The sequence below is a fragment of the Ranitomeya variabilis genome, chromosome 6, assembly GCF_051348905.1.
Source record: "Ranitomeya variabilis isolate aRanVar5 chromosome 6, aRanVar5.hap1, whole genome shotgun sequence".
NCBI lineage: Eukaryota > Metazoa > Chordata > Amphibia > Anura > Dendrobatidae > Ranitomeya > Ranitomeya variabilis.
The window spans coordinates 273,712,365-273,732,952 of NC_135237.1; the positions used below are offsets into that span (position 1 = coordinate 273,712,365).

At 45.1% G+C, this 20,588-nt stretch overlaps 1 protein-coding gene across 8 annotated transcripts in view; it reads left to right on the forward strand.

Moving 5' to 3' along the window:
• The window catches only part of LOC143782318 (uncharacterized), a 356,201-nt gene extending 336,257 nt beyond the window's left edge, over positions 1-19,944 (forward strand). For all 8 annotated transcript variants that reach the window (XM_077269673.1, XM_077269669.1, XM_077269670.1 and 5 more), the window contains 2 exons: positions 7,945-8,211; positions 19,735-19,944. In XM_077269673.1, the coding sequence (XP_077125788.1) occupies positions 7,945-8,211; positions 19,735-19,820 (353 nt within the window). In that variant the 3' untranslated portion in view covers positions 19,821-19,944. The remainder of the gene's footprint in view (positions 1-7,944; positions 8,212-19,734) is intronic.
• The last annotated feature ends 644 nt before the right edge of the window (positions 19,945-20,588 follow it).

Genomic DNA, 20,588 nt, shown 5'->3' on the forward strand with positions numbered 1-20,588 from the left:
TCCTGTATATATACACTGCACAGTACCACTCCTCCTGTCCTGTATATATACACTGCACAGTACCACTCCTCCTGTCCTGTATATATACACTGTACAGTACCCTCCTCCTGTCCTGTATATATACACTGTACAGTACCCTCCTCCTGTCCTGTATATATACACTGCGGTCACTTAGTACACAAAGGAGTGTTCCTCTCTGCTGCACTAAGCCACCGCTGGACCTAAACAATAATTCGCTGTAAAATAATAAAATAGATAATTGACATAACTGACAATGCGTTGTGTGACATGTCCAACATTCCAGCTTCTTTCTTCTGCGAATGCCTCAAAGCTGGCATTCTCTCAACATCAGGTGGGAAGAATGCCAGCTTCCAGTCATGCGCAGGAAAAAGAAGAAGCCAGACTGCTGGACTGATGTCATGCATCGCAAGCTCACAATGTAAGTTATTTATTTAATTTTTTTTACTGCTAATTACCATTGTTTCAGTCCAGTTGTGGCTTTATACAGTAGGGAGGAGCATTCCTTGCTGTACTAAGTGAACATTGGAGCGATTGATCTGTCAATGGCCCTTTAAACATATTGTACGGCTCTCGCGGAATTATATTTCAAAATATGTGGCGTTTACGGCTCTCTTAGCCAAAAAGGTTCCTGACCCCTGATCTAAGTGATAAAAAAAAATTCCTAAGTTTGCAAAAAATAAAATAAAATTGCGCCATTTCCCGATACCCGTAGCGTCTCCAATTTTCGTGATCTGGGGTCGAGTGAGGGCTTATTTTTTGCGTGCCGAGCTGGCGTTTTTAATGATATCATTTTGGTGTAGATACTTTTTTTGATCACCCGTTATTGCATTTTAATGCAATGTTGGGGGGCGACCAAAAAAACAGAATTCTGGCTTTCTGATTTTTTTTCTCGCTATGCCATTTAGCGATCAGGTTAATCTTTTGGTTTTATTGATAGATCGGGCGATTCTGAACCTGGCAATACCAAATATGTGTAGGTTTGATAAATTTTTTTGTTTTATTTTGATTAAAATAACACTGCTGAGCAGGCACCATCTACAAAAATTTACCATTTAAGGGGATCACCAACTGCATACCAAACAACAATGGAACAAAATAGAGCAGAGTGTATGCATGAGAAATGGGATCACCACAACAGTTTAAAATTTATGCAAAAAACATCTTTATTTTAGGAAACAAACACAACAACATAAAAACATTTAAAAACCCCAAAATATGACCTGGGGTAAAGGGTCCATATAGATACCAGATAAATGCTATAATATTGCACACAACATTAAACAGCCTATGCACATTAATGTACAGATAACCAAACCACTATTCCCAGCATATGGGCGTTATATAATACAGTATGATATTACACAACAAGTTATACACTCTTAAATAGAGGTTAACACTCCATACCATACCCCATGTATGAGGAACTAACAAGGAAAATGGTGAATGGAATACAAAATATACTAGACACCAAGCAGATCCCTAGACCCTGCTGTGCACTGACCTAAGGGTACTGTCACACAGAGCAATTTTGATCGCTACGACGGCACGATCCGTGACGTCGCAGCGATCGTATGATTATCGCTCCAGCGTCGTAGACTGCGGTCACGCGTTGCAATCACGGCGCTGGAGCGATGCCGAAGTCCCCGGGTAACCAGGGTAAACATCGGGTTACTAAGCGCAGGGCCGCGCTTAGTAACCCGATGTTTACCCTGGTTACCAGCGTAAACGTAAAAAAAACAAACAGTACATACTTACATTCCGGTGTCTGTTCCCCGGCGTTCTGCTTCTCTGCACTGTGTAAGCACAGCGGCCGGAAAGCACAGCGGTGACGTCAGACGTCACCGCTGTGCTCGCTTTCTGGCTGGCCGGCGCTCACAGTGGAGAGAAGCTGAGACGCCGGAGGACAGACACCGGAATGTGAGTATGTACTGTTTGTTTTTTTTACGTTTACGCTGGTAAACAGGGTAAACATCGGGTTACTAAGCGCGGCCCTGCGCTTAGTTACCCGATGTTTACCCTGGTTACAAGCGAACACATCGCTGGATCGCTGTCACACACAACGATCCAGCGATGTCAGCGGGTGATCAAGCGACGAAAGAAAGTTCCAAACGATCTGCTATGACGTACGATTCTCAGCAGGATCCCTGATCGCTGCTGCGTGTCAGACACTGCGATATCGTAACGATATCGCTAGAACGTCACGAATCGTACCGTCGTAGCGATCAAAATTGCACTGTGTGACAGTACCCTAAGTCTTACCCTACCTAGCAGGCAGGCTGTTACAAGGTTCCCGGGGTGGTGGGTTTAGTGGATTTCAATCAGGCTGAGACCCACGCGTATCGACGCCTGCGGCGTCTTCCTCAAGGTCAATATAACACAAGTGCTATGTTCCCTAACTTATATAGCTAAATAATTTCTTTTAACACCTACCAGGTGTGAGCAGCAGTGTCAGCCATAACGAGCTCTTCTCAGCGTGTCAGAAGTTCTAGTATACAAGTGCGCCGGCGTTCGTCATTATCATGTAACTGCAACAGTAACCAGCGCGTGCGTACTCAATAGTTTCACGCCGCCCGTCTCAATGGAGACTCAGCGATACCAAATGGCGCTGCCCAGTATACAATACGCCTGTGCACCTGAGCGCCTAGGTATAACTGGCGATTCTGATCACATAGTAGAATAAGTGCCAAATGGTGCTAGTAGTCATAGTGGTGGCGCTAGACCCAGAGAGCGCCTAAATTAGCAACATACCAGTTAACCTTACAAGCCCAGCCGAGCACGGGTTCGATCCCATTTACAATAACCATATAGTGCCACACAAAAAAATAACTCAAAACCTAGTGAACAGAGGGTAAAGTAACAAGGGCTCAAATCTCCCTAATATGATCATATATGCAAAACAAGCCTATATGGTCATAGAGTATGTATGCGCATACATTTTATTTTATTTTAAGGTGTGAGATACTCCACCCTAATAGAAGGACTGGAGAATCTCCCATCAGACCATAGGGGAGAGTAAGTATCCAGTACACTTTAGAACTGACGCAGTTATAGTATGTGGTCATTACCAAGAGACACTGTATGGTGACTGTATTAGAACCTGGGATACGGATATTGCAGTATAGAACCATGATGAATAGCGCACAGAGTATACATATGCAGAGGGTACATAATAAACTAAGTTGGTGGACAGACCAGTAGATGGAGAAAAAAAAAAAAAATTATTACAATTTTTTTTATATATAAATGATATATATATTTTTGCACTACATTGTACAAGATGTAAATAGTTGTCCTATAGGCCTCCAGCCAACAGTGAATGTTCCATCTCCATTTCATTTCTTAGGGAAACCATACTCTCAAATCATCCTTAAAAAGGAGTCTTGTAGATAAATGTGTGCAAAAACCTGTCTTGTAGAACCTGTAATAAAAAGAAAGCAAATAAATATGTCTGCATGTGACCAGCAATAATTTTATACCTATCCCAGTTCATACCCATTGTCATCCACAAGAGGTGTATAGGTCAAGAGCCTATAATCTTCTGTAGAATCCCGTATATAAAAGTTCACCATTCAGGCCCCCTGGAACTAGACTCTTAAGCTCGTAAATCCAACGAGATTCTTTCCTTAATAACTCATCTGTCAATCTGCCCCCCCTAATGTTAGGGGTGACCCCCTCTAATCCCATTACACGAAGGGTCTTATGACTACCACTATGATATTCTAAAAAATGGGTAGCCACAGTGGTCAGCTGTTTGCCCTTGTCACTGTCGCTTTTAGCCGTGGATATACTTGAGATATGTTGTTGCACCCTGCGAGGCAATTCTTGAGTAGTTTGACCAACATATATCTTGTTGCATCCACAGATTAGAGCATAGACTAAATTGCGTGTGCGACAATTGAAGTACGATCTTGATTTAACCCGAAAGGGTAGGGAGGGAACAGAGATACCTGTATCAGCCAACATTAGGGGACATATTGAACAGTCACCACATGGATATGAACCGAGTACAGCACTACCTGAGCGAGTTCTATATGTGGGCCTTCTAAAGTGGCTCCTAGATAAATGGTCTTTAAGATTTCTCGCTCTTCTTGCCACAATGCCCGGTTTGTTAGGGACAACTGCCCTCAACTTCGTATCGCTCAATAAGATCCCCCAGTTCAAATCCATCAAGCGCTGCACATCATCCCACTGATTGTTAAATCGTGTTATAAGACTCACTTGTTCCTTATTAGTTCTTTGTTGTGCTTTAAGCCCTTGGTTCCCTTGGTTTTTGTCTTGAGTGTTCAAAGGCCCTTGAAATAACCCTCCGTGGATATCCGCGTTCGTGGAAGCGATTCGTGAGCTGTCTCGATTCACTGAGGAAATCTGCTGTGGTACTACAATTTCTTCTCACACGGAGGAACTGTCCCTTTGGGATGCTATTGCGGAGATGTCCCGGGTAGAAGCTGGAGTAATGCAAGACATTATTGGTGGCGGTCTTTTCCCCGAATAAGGTGGTGTTAATCCGGTTATCCTTAACTGTAATTTTCAAGTCCAAGAAGTCCACCGAACTTCTAGAGAAGCAGGGTGTCAATCGAATGTTACATTGGTTTGTATTCAGTTCACCAACAAACTCTTCCAATGTTTCCACCGTACCTGTCCACAAAACAATAATGTCATCGATAAAACGATACCACTTTAGGACGTTTTGTTGAAAGTGCTGATTCTTGGTTACTTGAGTCTCCTCCCACCACCCCATAAAAAGATTTGCATATGGGGGCGCACACCTAGCCCCCATAGCTGTTCCAGCCACTTGTTTGTAAAACACCCTATCAAAGGTAAAGTAGCTCTTCTCGAGGACCACCTTAAGTAGATCCAAAATGAACGAGTCATGCCCCCTACTCCCTGTTGTAAACTTGTCTAGGAAATACCCAATTGCTGAAATACCTAGGTCGTGCTTGATGGTAGTGTACAATGCTTCGACATCCATTGTAGCAAGGATGATGTTTTCTGGTAGGATAAGGGGGTCCAACTGCTGTATCAGGAACGAGGAGTCACGTATATATGAGTCCAATTTAAGAACAATGGGCTGCAAATAGAAGTCCAGATAGATACAAGCCTTTTCATAGAGCCCACCGATCCCTGAAACTATCGGTCTGCCCGGTGGTTCCATCATAGATTTATGTACCTTAGGTAACATATAAAATGTAGGAACCACCGGGTTTTTGACTGTTAAAAAGTCAAGCTCCCTCTTGTTAATGATGTTATGGACATAGGCATTATTCAGTAGTTTGTCAAGACTTGATTTGAAGACCCAGGTGGGGTCTGAGGGTAGGGAGATTCTCCAGTCCTTCTATTAGGGTGGAGTGTCTCACACCTTAAAATAAAATAAAATGTATGCGCATACATACTCTATGACCATATAGGCTTGTTTTGCATATATGATCATATTAGGGAGATTTGAGCCCTTGTTACTTTACCCTCTGTTCACTAGGTTTTGAGTTATTTTTTTGTGTGGCACTATATGGTTATTGTAAATGGGATCGAACCCGTGCTCGGCTGGGCTTGTAAGGTTAACTGGTATGTTGCTAATTTAGGCGCTCTCTGGGTCTAGCGCCACCACTATGACTACTAGCACCATTTGGCACTTATTCTACTATGTGATCAGAATCGCCAGTTATACCTAGGCGCTCAGGTGCACAGGCGCATTGTATACTGGGCAGCGCCATTTGGTATCGCTGAGTCTCCATTGAGACGGGCGGCGTGAAACTATTGAGTACGCACGCGCTGGTTACTGTTGCAGTTACATGATAATGACGAACGCCGGCGCACTTGTGTACTAGAACTTCTGACACGCTGAGAAGAGCTCGTTATGGCTGACACTGCTGCTCACACCTGGTAGGTGTTAAAAGAAATTATTTAGCTATATAAGTTAGGGAACATAGCACTTGTGTTATATTGACCCTGAGGAAGACGCCGCAGGCGTCGATACGCGTGGGTCTCAGCAAACAGAACAGCCTGATTGAAATCCACTAAACCCACCACCCCGGGAACCTTGTACAGCCTGCCTGCTAGGTAGGGTAAGACTTAGGTCAGTGCACAGCAGGGTCTAGGGATCTGCTTGGTGTCTAGTATATTTTGTATTCCATTCACCATTTTCCTTGTTAGTTCCTCATACATGGGGTATGGTATGGAGTGTTAACCTCTATTTAAGAGTGTATAACTTGATGTGTAATATCATACTGTATTATATAACGCCCATATGCTGGGAATAGTGGTTTGGTTATCTGTACATTAATGTGCATAGGCTGTTTAATGTTGTGTGCAATATTATAGCATTTATCTGGTATCTATATGGACCCTTTACCCCAGGTCATATTTTGGGGTTTTTAAATGTTTTTATGTTGTTGTGTTTGTTTCCTAAAATAAAGATGTTTTTTGCATAAATTTTAAACTGTTGTGGTGATCCCATTTCTCATGCATACACTTTGCTCTATTTTGTTTTATTTTGATTGGGGCAAAAGGGGGGTAATTTGAACTTTTATATATTTTTGTTATTTTTTTTATATTTTTAAATACTTTTTTTTTAAATTTTTTGGCATGCTTCAATATCCTCCATAGGAGGCTAGAAGCATGCACTACACGATCGCCTCTGCTACATAGAGGTGAAGTACAGATCACCTCTATGTAGCAGAAATGCATTGTTGCTTTAAACGCCGACCACAGGGTGGCGGTCAAAGCAATCGGGTCTCAGGGAGACCTCTGGTTGTTATGGCAATGCACAGATGACCCCCGATCATGTGACGGGGGTCAGCGGTGCGAGAACTTCCGGCCGCGCAGAACAGCTGACATGTCCCCGGAAAGATGTGGGCTCACCGCCGGAGCCCGCATCAAAGGGAGGGTGTCCGACAGCGGCGTACTATTGCCCCTGATGTCGGTAAGGGGTTAAGGTACGTCTTAATAACAACTTTTAAAAATGTAGCATTTTTTAATTGATTCTTATTTGAAATTCCTTACTATTTCATTGGTAGCCTGACTGAAGATTGATTGTTTTATTTTTTTTATTTCCACTAATGTTTAGCTTGAAATGCGCAACATGCATAGGTATGTCTCCCAAACGGAATGTAATCATTGACGTTCACTCAGCAGGCTGGTTGAGAGACAGAATGTCATTAGTGACGGAGATGATCTAAGCTGCTCTCCTCTGACTGTCAAAAAAACACCAATACACAGGCAAAAGTGCTTACCTGTCCAGGCCTCTAAACAAATGCACTATCAAGGTGCAGTGGACCCAAGTTAAGATGGTGCTTTATATATTTTTCAGGGTGCAGCTGGGCCCAGATGGCTCGGTAAACTGTGGCCTCTGTTCACACGGGATGCATTCTAGTCAGCACTGGTTAGCCCACTATAGGGCGTCATTAATAGGCTTTGAGCCATATGCTCTGCATTTTCTGTGTGAACATGCCACATACAGATTATTTTTTGTTTGCACTGGTGTACCAAGCGGCCAATCCCTGACTGTAGGCTGGCTGCCTCATCGGTATTACTGCACCTGTGTAGTCGCCATCTTAACTTGGGTCCGCTGCAAGGGGGCAGGAGAATTACATTTAAAGCACCACTCCAGAAGTGCAATAAAAAAAAAAGCTAGAGTGGTGCGTTAAGGTATCGGAAAACCCCTTTAACTTTAAAGAACATTGTAAATACAATGTAGATTATAAGCTCTCACAAGCAGGGTCGTCTTATTTTGCTTTATTACTGTATTGTTAACGTTGTTACCTATGACTGTTGTGTTTGAAACTGTTAAACTGTAAAGCGCTGCGGAATATGTTGGCGCTATATAAATAAAGATGATTATTATTATTATTATTATTAAATAGCACATAACCAACAATGCGAAAGTATACCTAAAGTTTGGGTAATTTCCTTATTTTTATGTTTCACAAGGCCCAACAAAGGTTCAGAGTCACTGTTCTGTGTCAGAGTTCGGCAAAGATCAACCGCCATCTAGCTGTTTGTTCTTGTCTGAAGAGGAGGACTCCAAATTTGATCCTGCTGCAAATAAACCAAGAATTGATTACTTGAATCTCCCTACTTCTACAAGCCACAGGCATGCTGCTGCTGGTATATCATTTGGTGGAAAAAAGAACATGCAGATTTCAGAGCTGATAGCAGAGGTTGCTAAATTTGCGGATACAAAACCAGTCCTTAAAGGTAAAGCAGAGGGGTTTTTTTTAGAATTTCTAAGTTAATCATTTTACGTGAGTTTTGGGATTTAAAAACACAGAATATTATTGTTTGCAAAAATGTAAGTCTTGGTTTGACTGTAATTACTTCTACTTTAAAAAGAACCTGTCACCATGTCATGGCCATTAAGTGAAGTTAGGACACTCTAGGGCTTCTCACCTTTTTTCAATGTAGGGTATATTTTTTCTGGAAAGATAAAAGCAGAAAATCTAATAATCACACTATACCCACTCCGTAGCAGCTGTCCGGGTGTGACGCAGAACAGAGCAATGATAACTGTTCTTCCAATCATGGCCATTGTTCGCTTGTCTGATGTTCAGCTGATCCCAGGCTGGATGACTGGAATGGAGCAGGTGTGTAGAGCGACTGAGTGGCTCCTTTTTACTGCTGCCTGTGAAATACAACATGGACCTGAAAAAGTTATACAAAGTCCTAGTGTGCCCTAACGTCACATAGTCAATTCTGAGATGGAATGTTCCCTTTAGAAATGACAGGGAGGTTTCCAGACATTGTTTTGGTAAATACCTAAATTCCCCCTAACATAAAAGTTCGAGCATTTTTTTCTTAGAACTCTGTATTATATAATTGTTCTGCATAGAAGTCTATGAAGAACACACCTGGGTGTTATCATTGCCCTTGCTAATAGGGTATATCCCTACAGTCTGACACTGTTCAGTGCAGGCAGTGCCAGGAGTGCAGACAGTGCCAGGATTTATCTGATATGCTTTTTTAAAGGGAATCTGTCACCCCAAAATTCGAGAATGAGCTGCGGCCACCGGCATCAGGGGCTTATCTACAACATTCTGTAATGCTGTAGATAAGCCCCCGATGTAACCTGAAAGATAAGAAAAACAAGTTAGATTATACTCACCCAGGGGCGGTCCCGATTTGAGTCCGATGGGTGTTGCTGTCCGGTCCCTCCCATCTTCATACGATGACGTCCTCTTCTTGTCTTCACGCTGGAGCCCCGGCGCAGGCGTACTTTGTCTGCCCTGTTGAGGGCAGAGCAAAGTACTGCAGTGCACAGGTGCTGGGCCACTCTGACCTTTCCCGGCGCCTGTGCACTGCAGTACTTTGCTCCTCCCTCAACAGGACAGACAAAGTACGCCTGCGCCGGAGCCGCAGCATGAAGACAAGAAGAGGACGTCATCGTATGAAGATAGGAGGCGCTGGACCGCGACGCCCATTGGACCCGGACCGCAGCGGGACCACCCCTGGGTGAGTATAATCTAACTCTTTTTTCTTACCTTTCAGGATACATTGGGGGCTTATCTACAGCATTACAGAATGCTGTAGATAAGCCCCTGATGCTGGTGGCCACGGCTCATACTCAAATTTTGGGGTGACAGGTTCCCTTTAAAAAAAAATGCATTTTTTAACCTTTCCTAGGTTTTGCCAAAAAATGAATTTGCGGAACCAAAATACATTTTGTTTAGGAAAAATAATTCAGTGAATCTATAATTCCTAGCAAGTCAGTTGTTCACACGTAAAAGAATATTCGGGGATTTCGGTGCTGCACAAATTGTTCATACAATTGGATGTACTAAATGGCACAGACTGCATTTATTTTAATATCATGAGAATGAGATCAGCTAAGAATCAGTGAGTTACTTCCAGTGAGGGGAGTTTGTAACTGTTGGCTGCTTCTGAGCTCCTCCACTGATTTATTGCTTTTGCACAGTACATTGCTACAGTGGCAGACACTAATAGCTTGGGGCCCCTGTGTAAGGCTACGTTCACATTAGCGTTGTGCGCCGCAGCGTCGCCGCATGCGTCATGTGCCCCTATATTTAACATGGGGACGCATGGACATGCGTTGTGCTGCGTTTTGTGACACATGAGTCTTTTTGGGCTCACGCGTCAGGGCACAGAGGACGCAGCAAGTTGCATTTTTTTTGCATCCAAAATCATGCAAAAAAAGGACGCATGCGTCACAAAACAATGCGTTTTGCATGCGTTTTGCATGCGTTTTGCATGCGTTGTGCGTTGCGTCGCCGATGCGTCGCCGACGCAACACACAACAACGCAAATGTGAACGTAGCCTTAGAAATGTGTCTGGGCCCGCCTCCCTGCCTGGTACGCTGCTCATGATGAGAGCAATCTGACAATGGGACCCTTGGAGCCTCGGGCTCAGAGAAACGAGGCAGATCACCCTCATTATTACTGTCCTACAAGCATGGGCGTACATAGTAATGACCATGCCCTGCAGCAAAAGTTCTATTTGGGGCCCCCCCACACCTCTAAAAATGTATTTATATTTTTTCACTGAGATGGAGATATATATACTGTATGTGCGTAATAAATAAAATATATATCCGCTAGCATTCAGTTCTGCTGGCTCCAGCGCAGTCAGACTTGCAGTCAGGTGACAACTAGCATCAGCTATGTTAGTGAATAGAACACTGCAGACATGGCTGACTCTCTAGTTGACACGACAGCAAGTGTGCAGAGCGCATCCTCTTGGTTATATGATAACTGCTGGAACCGGCAGAGCCTGACCATGTATATATTATATGTCTGATATCTGCTCTATTCATTGTCTATAGAACTGATGGAAATAGCCGAGCGATGCGCTCAACAGATCTATAGATAATGAATAGAGGAGAGGCTGAGCATGCACAATTCTGCTCCATCCAGGACAAGACTGCAGTGCCCTGTTCTCAGAATCTCTGGGAGGCCCAGTGGTCAAATCCCCAGTGAACACACACACACCGTACATACACAATACATACAGACACATGTACATACATACACACACCGTACATACATACATATACATATACTGTACATTCATACACACAGATACACATACACATACTGTACATACAGTTACATGCGCCAATAGTATACACATACCGTACACATAAACATACACATATACCGTACATGCATGCATAGACACACACATATACCATACTAGAAATAGGCCTGATGCTATCGAATAGGGAGTGCGGTGAAGTAGAGCGGGTAGTGTGTGCAGTTGTGGCTGTTACTGCGCATGTGCGGGTATAGCGGTGACGTGAATGTCACTAGCGCAGGCGCAGTTCGTTGCCTTGCGCCGATTTATGTAGATATACATTCAAATATACCATACATAGTTACACACACATACTGTCTGTTTATACGTATACCGTACATACATACACATACTGTACAGGCATACACACATAGACATACACATATACCATACATACATACACAGATACACACACATATACTTGACATATACAGTGGGTACGGAAAGCATTCATACCCCTTTAAATTTTTCATTCTTTGTTTCATTGCAGCCATTTGGTTAATCAAAAACGTTCATCAGCCATGAGTCTTCTTGGGAATGATGCAACAAGTTTTTCACACCTGGATTTGGGGATCCTCTGCCATTCTTCCTTGCAGATCCTCTCCAGTTCCATCAGGTTGGATGGTGAACGTTGGAGGACAGCCATTTTTGGGTCTCTTCAGAGATGCTCAATTGGGTTTAGGTCAGGGCTCTGGCTGGCCCAGTCAAGAATGGTCACAGTGTTGTTCTGAAGCCACCCCTTTGTTATTTTAGCGCTGTGCTTAGGGTCATTGTCTTTTTGGAATGTGAACCTTTTGCCAAGTTTGAGGTCCAGAGCACTCTGGAGGAGGTTTTCATCCAGGATATCTCTGTACTTGGCCACATTCATGTTTCCTTCAATGACAACCAGTCGGTTTGTCCCTGCATCTGAAAATCACACTCTTAGCATGATGCTGCCACCATGTTTCACTGTTGGGATTGTATTGGCAGGTGATGAACAGTGCCTGGTTTTTTTCCACACATACCGCTTAGAATGATCACTAAAAGGACTATTTTCGTCTCATCAGACTAGAGAATCTTAGTGTGGGAGTCCTTCATGTGTTTTTTTTTTTTTTTTTAGCAAACTCTATGCGGGCTTTCATATGTCTTGAACTTAGAGGCTTCTGTCCGGCCACTATGCCATAAAGTCCCGACTGGTGAAGGGCTGCAGTGATAGTTGACTTTGTGGAACTTTCTCCCATCTCCCTACTTCATCTGTGGAGCTCAGCCACAGTGATCTTGGGGTTCTTCTTTACCACTCACCAAGGCTCTTCTCCCACAGTTGCTCAGTTTGGCTGGATGGCCAAGTCTAGGAAGACTTCTGGCGGTCCCAAACTTCCTCTATTTAAGTAGTATGGAGGCCACTGTGCTCTTAGGAACCTTGAGTACTGCCAAACGTCTATTGTAACCTTGTCCAGATCTGTTCCTTGCCACAATTCTGTCTGTGAGCTCCTTGGCCAGTTCCTTTGACCTCATGATTCTCATTTGGCCTGACATGCACTCTGAGCTGTGAGGTCTTATATAGACAGGTGTGTGCCTTTTCAAATCAAGTCCTATCAGTTTAATTAAAAACAGCTGGACTCCAATGAAGGAGTAGAACCATCTCAAGGAGGATAACAAGGAAATGGACAGCATGTGACTTAAATATGAGTGTGTTAGCAAAGGGTCTGAATACTTATGACCATGTGATATAGGGATTTTTGTGTACTCACCGTAAAATCCTTTTCTCTGAGCCAATCATTGGGGGACACAGGACCATGGGTGTTGTGTTGCTGCCACTAGGAGGACACTAAGTTAACACATACATAATAGCTCCTCCTCTGCAGTATACACCCTCCTGCTTGCTCTAAGTGAACCAGTTCGGTAACAAAGCAGTAGGAGCTTAACATTTAACAACAATGAACTATGTCAAAACCAAGTCAACACAGAAAAAAACAAAGCCAATAGGCTAACACGGTGGGTGCTGTGTCCCCCAATGATTGGCTCGGAGAAAAGGATTTTACGGTGAGTACACAAAAATCCCTATTTCTCCTACGCCTCATTGGGGGACACAGGACCATGGGACGTCCTAAAGCAGTCCCTGGGTGGGGAACAACCAACTGGAATTGCTCCTGTACCAACAAGTTACAGATGCGGCACTGCCGCCTGCAAAATTCGTCTGCCGATGGATGCATCTGCTGAGGTCTGAGAATGGACATGGTAATGTTTTGTAAACGTATGCAGGCTGGACCAAGTCGCAGCTCTGCAGACTTGTGCTATCGAAGCCTGGTGCCGAATGGCCCAAGACGCACCCACTGACCAAGTAGAATGAGCCTTAATCCCTGCTGGGACGGGGTGACCTCTAACTCGGTACGACTCCTGGATAGCTTAACGAGACATATCTCCAAAGAGCTTTCACTAAGTCCAGTGTGTGAAGAGCCTTCTCGATGCGATGTACTGGTGCCGGGCAAAGTGAAGGCAAGACAATTTCCTCATTGAGATGAAAAGACAAGACAACTTTCGGTAGAAAAGACGGGGATGTTCTCAAACCACCTTATCTTGTCAAGTTCCTTTCCTCATTTTTTATCAAGACAAAGCCTCCAGCTCTTAGACTCGTCAGATGGACGTAACCGCAACCAGGAAGGCAACTTTCCATGACAGAAAAGACAGGGAAACGTCCTGCAGAGGTTCAAAAGGAGCCTCCTGCAAAACTGAGGACCAAATTAAGGTCCCATGGTTCCAACGGCATCTTATAGGGGGGCACCACATGGGAGACTCCCTGAATGAATGTCTTCACCTGTAATCTGTTGGCAATTCTACGTTGGAACAGGACTGACAAGGCTGAAATCTGCCCTTTAAGAGAACTAAGGGCGAGACCTAAATCCAAACCCAACTGATGGAATTCGAGGATGGAAAGAATGGAAAATTCAAGAGGAGAGCATCCTCGGTCTTTGCACCATGAGAAGGTCTTCCTAATGCGATGATAAATACGCATAGACGTAGGCTTTCTAGTGCTGATCATGGTAGAAATGACTTTCTGAGAGAAGCCTGCTTGTGTTAGCACCCAGGACTCAACGGCCATGCCGTCAAACACAGGGCCTCGGAGTTCTGGTGGTAAATGGGGCCCTGGGACAACAGGTCTGTGCGATTCGGGAATCGCCAGGGGACATCGGCGACTAGTTGAACTAGTTCGGCATACCAGGCCCTGCGCGGCCAATCTGGCGCAATCAGGATTACTGGTACCCCCTCCGCTCTAATCTTCTTGATGACTCTCTGCAGTAAGGGAAGCGGAGGAAATATGCACCGAAGCTGTAACTGATGCCACGAGTGAACGGATGCATCTGCCCCGATGGCTGCTGGCTCGTGGGACCGAGCAATGACTTCTGGAACCTTGGAATTTAGCCGTGAGGCCATCAGATCCCCGTCCGGGGTTCCCCAACGACAGCAGATCTGGTGGAAGATCTCCGGATGGAGAGACCACTCTCCGGAGTCGAGACCTTTGACGGCTGAGGAAATCTGCCTCCCAATTTTCCACTCCCGGGATGTGAACCGCAGAAATCATTGAGCGGTTTTCCTCGGCCCAACAGAGAATGTGGCCTACCTCGGTCATGGCTGCCTTGCTGCGTGTTCCCCCCTGCCGGTTGATGTATTCCACAGCTGTGGCATTGCCTGACTGAATCCTGATGGGACGACCCACCAGGAAGGGATGGAATTGGAGAAGAGCTAACCTCATTGCCCGTATTTCCAGGATGTTGATGGTGGAACACCGCTCCCCAGCCCAGAAGACTGGCATCTGTTGTCACAACTAGCTAATGTACTGGGAGAAAAGACTTCCCTTGATTCAGGGAGGACTTCAAAGTCCACCACCTGAGAGACTGTCTGACTCGCTGTGGAAGGAGGAAACAACGATCGAGAGAGAACGGATTTCTGTCCCACACAGCCAGGAGAGCATGTTGTAAGGGGCGGAGGTGTAGTTGAACGAATGGGACCGCCTCCATAGCTTCTACCATCCTGCCGAGGACTCTCATACTGAAACGCAGAGAGTGAGTATGCGATTGAGAGAGCTTCTGAGCTTCCCACTGTAAGACTGAGATCTTTTCCGGGGGAAGAAGTACCAACCCCTGGAACGAGTCCAGTATCATTCCTAGAAAGGAAATTAGCTGAGCCGGTACTGGGGAAGATTTTTTGAAGTTTATCTTCCAACCCAGGCAAGAAAGAGTATCTATTGTGATGTTCATGGCCTCCTTGCTGGTGCGGAAAGAGGGGCCTTTGATGATATCGTCTAGATACGGTAGCACCACCACACCTCGGGAGTGAAGGATGGCCACGGCGGCCGCCATCACCTTGGTGAATACCCTGGGAGCGGTGGCAAGGCCGAAGGGCAGAGCAACAAATTGAAAATGATCTTCCTGAACTGCGAAGCGAAGAAACCTTTGGTGAGAAGGTAATATAGGAATGTGGAGGTACGCGTCCTGGATGTCTATCGACGCCAGGAACTCGCCTTTCTCCATGGAGGCGATGACAGAACGAAGCGATTCCATCCGGAACCGTCGCACCCTGACAAACTTGTTCAGCAAATTTAGGTCCAGTATGGGTCGTACTGTACCGTCCTTCTTTGGAACAATGGACAGGTTTGAATAAAAACCTTGAAACCTTTCGTTTTGAGGAACCGGGATAATAACCCCGTCTTCTTTTAGAGAGCTTAAGGCCTGGAAGAACTCGGATACCTTTGCCCTGGGAGGAGAAGACAGGAAAAAGCGATTTGGTGGAAGAGAGGAGAATTCTATCTTGTATCCGGCGGACCCATTCGTCGTGAACGACCGAAAGCCACACGTCGCTGAAGGAAAGCAGGCGGCCGCCTACTTTGAGGGTGTCCTCCGGATACCGCAGGGAGTCATTGTGTGGGAGACCTGCCCGGTCTGGACCTCCTGGATCCTTCCTGCCTCTCCAAGAAGGGGAAGGTTTGTAAGAGGTCTGAGGACCTCTATCCCTATGTTGTGCCTGGCCAGGTCCAGAAGAAGTGGAAGTAGAGGACCAATTTGAGTTGAAGCGAAAAAATCGAGACCGAGCCTGCTGCTGCTGGTTCCGAAAGGGCCGAAAGGGTCTCTGTTGTGGAAGAGATTTACTCTTGCCTCCAGTGGCGTCGGAAAATAATTGGTCGAGCTTTTCGCCAAAAAAGGCGACCGCTCTGATATGGAAGAGAAGTCAATGACTTTTTGGAAGCAGAATCCGCACGCCAGTCCCTGAGCCATAAGGACCTCCGGATGGTGATGGCGTTTGCTGCTGCTTGCGAAGCACAGTTAGCAGCATCCAGGGACGCGGTCACTACAAAATCTCCAGCTCTGGCTATTTGAGTAGCGAGGTCTACTATCTCAGGAGGAAGATCAGTATCCAGCACTGCTGCCGACAAAACCTCAGCCCAATGGGTCATAGCCTTAGCCACCCACGTAGCGGCAAAAGATGGGAAGAGTGCGGCCGCCGAGGCTTCAAAGGCTGAACACGCCATATTGTCGATCTGACGATCGGTTGGGTTTTTAATAGAGGTGCCCTCTGAAGAGGATAAAATAGATTTAGTAGCCAGGCGTGATACCGTAGGATCTACCAGGGGAGATTGCGACCAATCTTTTCTTAGATCCTGGTCAAAGGGATACTTTGATTCCATAGGCTTCTGCCCTGTGAATCGTTTATCTGGACGGATCCTGTGAGATTCAACGATTTCCTTAAATTCGGGATGAGTGGCGAACACTCTATGAGCTCGTTTTACTCCTTTTAAAGGACACGGCATGATCCGTTTTAGATAAAGGTTCCTCCTCAAGTTTCAAACCCTTATTCACTGACTCAGTCAGAGAGTCAAGAGTCTCCAGATCGTGAGGAAATTCCTGATCTAGGGACGTGTCATAATCGTCCTCTGAAACAGGTTCTCTACTAGCCCCAATGGAATGGGAACGAGAAATGGACCTCTCAGAACCCGAAACCCGGTGATGGTCTGGGGATATGGCATGAGTCCTTTTCCTGGAAGAGCGAGAGCTCATTGGCAAGGTACGACCCCTAGAGTATGAGGGATTTTGAGGATCGGACGCGTCATCCGTAAGAGTGCCATGGTTAGAGGAGGGGTCTCGGAACGATTCTAACGCTTTTGCCAGGGATGCCATAGACCGGGTAAGGGAGGTAGCCCACACATGGAGACCAGGCTCACTAGGTTCGGTATCGGTAACAGGTGGTTCCTGAACAGTCACCGGTTCACAAGCTGTGCACAATGCAGTATTGTGACCCCGGGGTAATGAGACCTTACAAGAGGTACATGCAGCGAAGAATACAGTGTGGGTTTTCCTCAAACTTTTTGTGAGGCCTTGATTGAGACATAGCCTTGAGGAGAGCGCTCACTAGCAGGGGAAGGGTTAAGCTATGGTTCTGCAGCTTACCCTGGTCCTGTGTCTTGAGTCCCCAGGGGAGGTACGCAATGTATGGTCCTGAAGGCTGTGATTAGGAGAGCTGGAGCAGCGCTGCAGCATCAGCGCTGTGGGTGTCCCAAGATGGCCGCCGAGATCTGTGAGCGCTTCTCAGGGAACGAGAATCGCTAGAAAAGATGGGCGGCGGTAATTGCCGGTGGACGTGACAAAAACTCAGGCCTATATGAAGGGGAAAAGCCGGGGACTAAATTTTAAAAACTTGCGGTTGTGGCATCGCGACCGCTATTAGTGCCATCACTCAGCCACGCTCCTTCATAGAGATGCCGCACTGTGGACTACCCACAGACCCGGTCTTTATGCCCTGTTAGAGGTGCGGACCTTCCATACCCCGGGGACCAGGACCCCCCAGCGCCTCGGCTCCCGCAGTGTACTCACGGTAGATGCGGTGGGCCAGTGCACCTGGCTCCAGGAGAGGTAGATGGAGGGCTACTCCATGTGGTCGCCTGCTATGGAGGGGGGAGATCGGAACGCGAAGGAACCGTCGCCCGTAAGGTGAGCTCAGGGATGGCATCCAACGTTTCAGGAAAGGATACGCGAGGAACGCTCCACGTACTTGCCTGTTGATGATTCGGGGGAGATCGGAACCTAGAAAGGATCCGTCGCCCCCATTCGCTCCGTTAAGGTAAAAAAAAAAAAAAAAAAAATGAAAATAAAAACGGTGGGGTGTGAAAGCAGACCCAAGTGCCTCCTACAGACACTAAGCAAGAACTGGTTCACTTAGAGCCAGCAGGAGGGTGTATACTGCAGGGGAGGAGCTATTCTTTATGTGTTAACTTAGTGTCCTCCTAGTGGCAGCAGCATAACACCCATGGTCCTGTGTCCCCCAATGAGGCGTAAGAGAAATTTCAGTTTTTATTTTTTATTAAATTTGCAAAAATTACTACATTTCTGTTTTTTTCAGTCAATGATGTGGTGCAGAGTGTAATGTTAAAAAAAATACTTTTTTTTGTATTTAATAAATTGCTGCAAAGAAACAAAGATTGAAAAATGTAAAGGGGTATGAATGCTTTCCGTACCCACTGTATATACACCGTACATACGCAGATACATACTGTACATACATATAAAGTACACACACACACACACACACAGACCTACACATATACCTTACATACATACACACACAAACACATATATACTGTACATACATACACACACACATATACATACACACACATACTAATCTATGACCAAGTGTTCAGATGAGCCCTGGAGGAGGTCTTCCTCATAGTGCAGAGATCAGCGGGAGAGGGCTGCAGAACCAATTATGGGGGATAGGGACACGGCAGAGAGGACTGATATCAGCCACCTGCTGTTGTGCTGTCCTGTGCAGTGAGCGTCATCTCCTGACCTCTTCTCTGTGGGAAGCTGCTGCTGGGAATGGAACAGTGGAGGGAGCAGAGGATACAACAGAAGTCCTGCTCTTCCTCCACTGCTGTCCCTGTGTGCTGTGTGCCCCGGACCACTGACTACAGGTGAATACTCACCATTGGAATACACCATGCAGGAGGACAGAGACGGCAGCCAGTGAGCGCTCACATCAGTCAGGAGGGGAAAGCGTTCATTGGCCAGCGTCTCTCCCTGCATGACACGTCCCCTTTTTGAACTCCTGCAATTTGTGTGCAGCTCTCTCCCTGGCTCTGGGTAGTCGACAGGATTATGGAAGGGAGTGTGTGGGGCCCGATGCGGTATGAAACTGGGCCCCTCTCACTCCCGCCCCTAATCTAGACTGAGTGGCCCAATAGCGGCTGCATACTCTGCCGCTATGGGCAGTACCCATGAGCCTCCCTCAACCTCTGGGCACCGTTGCAGTTGCATCAGCTGCAGTGGCAGTATGTCCGCCTCTGCATTGCTAATATGTATTAGTATTTAGAAATTCTCCTGGCTACAATTTTTTTTCAATTCATGACAAACAATATTGTAAGTAAGAAGTTTTCACAGGGCCCTACTCTTGGTAGTAGTCACTATGCTATATTTACCAATCATGATGGCAATAACATTAATTTTCATCGTGACATGATCAATCATGACCAGCATCTAGAACATGTTATGTCATTGATTTCTTCAGTCTTTTACACTGTTCTGTTATAATGATTGCTCATAGTGTATTGAGACAATAATTTGACACTGTAACTGTGCACTGATTCTCCAAATTGCATATTTTGTTGCTTCTGGATGATCTTATATTGTTGTATAACAATATAAACTATTTTTATTTTTTTTTAGGAATAGACATTAACCAGGTGGTACAGATATTAATTCGAAATAGAAATGAGAAAACAAGAAATAAGAGCCAAGACAGCACTGAATGACATTCTTTGTTTTCCCACAGTGGATAAAATAATTACCCTGTATATGGTGTTTGTATGTTTGTTTCTTATATGTGATTGACATTTGTCACAGTTTTAAATAAAATATTTTTCTTTCTTTTTGAAATGGAATTTTTAAGCGTTACCTTGGCTTTGCAAGAATACTGACATTGTGGTGGCTGACCTGTTATAGAAAATAAATGGTCATACATTACAATTAGTTACAATTGGTTCTTTAATTCATAAGCTTGAGGGAATTGCAGAGCAAGAAACCACAAGCAAAGAGGAGCACAGAAGCTCACATACAGTGCTTTGACTAAAGTATTCATACCCTGTGAACTTGTCCACATTTTTTTCATGTTACACTCATAAACTTAAATGTATTTTGTTGGGATTTTATGGGATACACCAAGTAACATGCATTTGTGAAGTGTAAAGGACGTGATGCATAGTTTTCTAATATTGTAAAAATATGACATATATTTATATTCAGCCCCATGCAGTCTGATACCCCTAGAAATTCTGGGTCACCAATTGCCTCTAGAAGTCACATAATTAGTAAATCAAGTCCACCTGTGTTTTATTTAGTTTTTACTATACCTACAGTTGTCCCGTGAAGGCCTTAGATGTTTGAGAACATTAGGGATCAAACAACATCATAAAAATGAAGGAACACAACAGACAGGTCAGAGATAAAGTTGTGGAGAAGATTAAAGCAGGGTTATCTTAAAAAAAAAAAATAAAATAGCCCAATCTCTGAACATCACACTG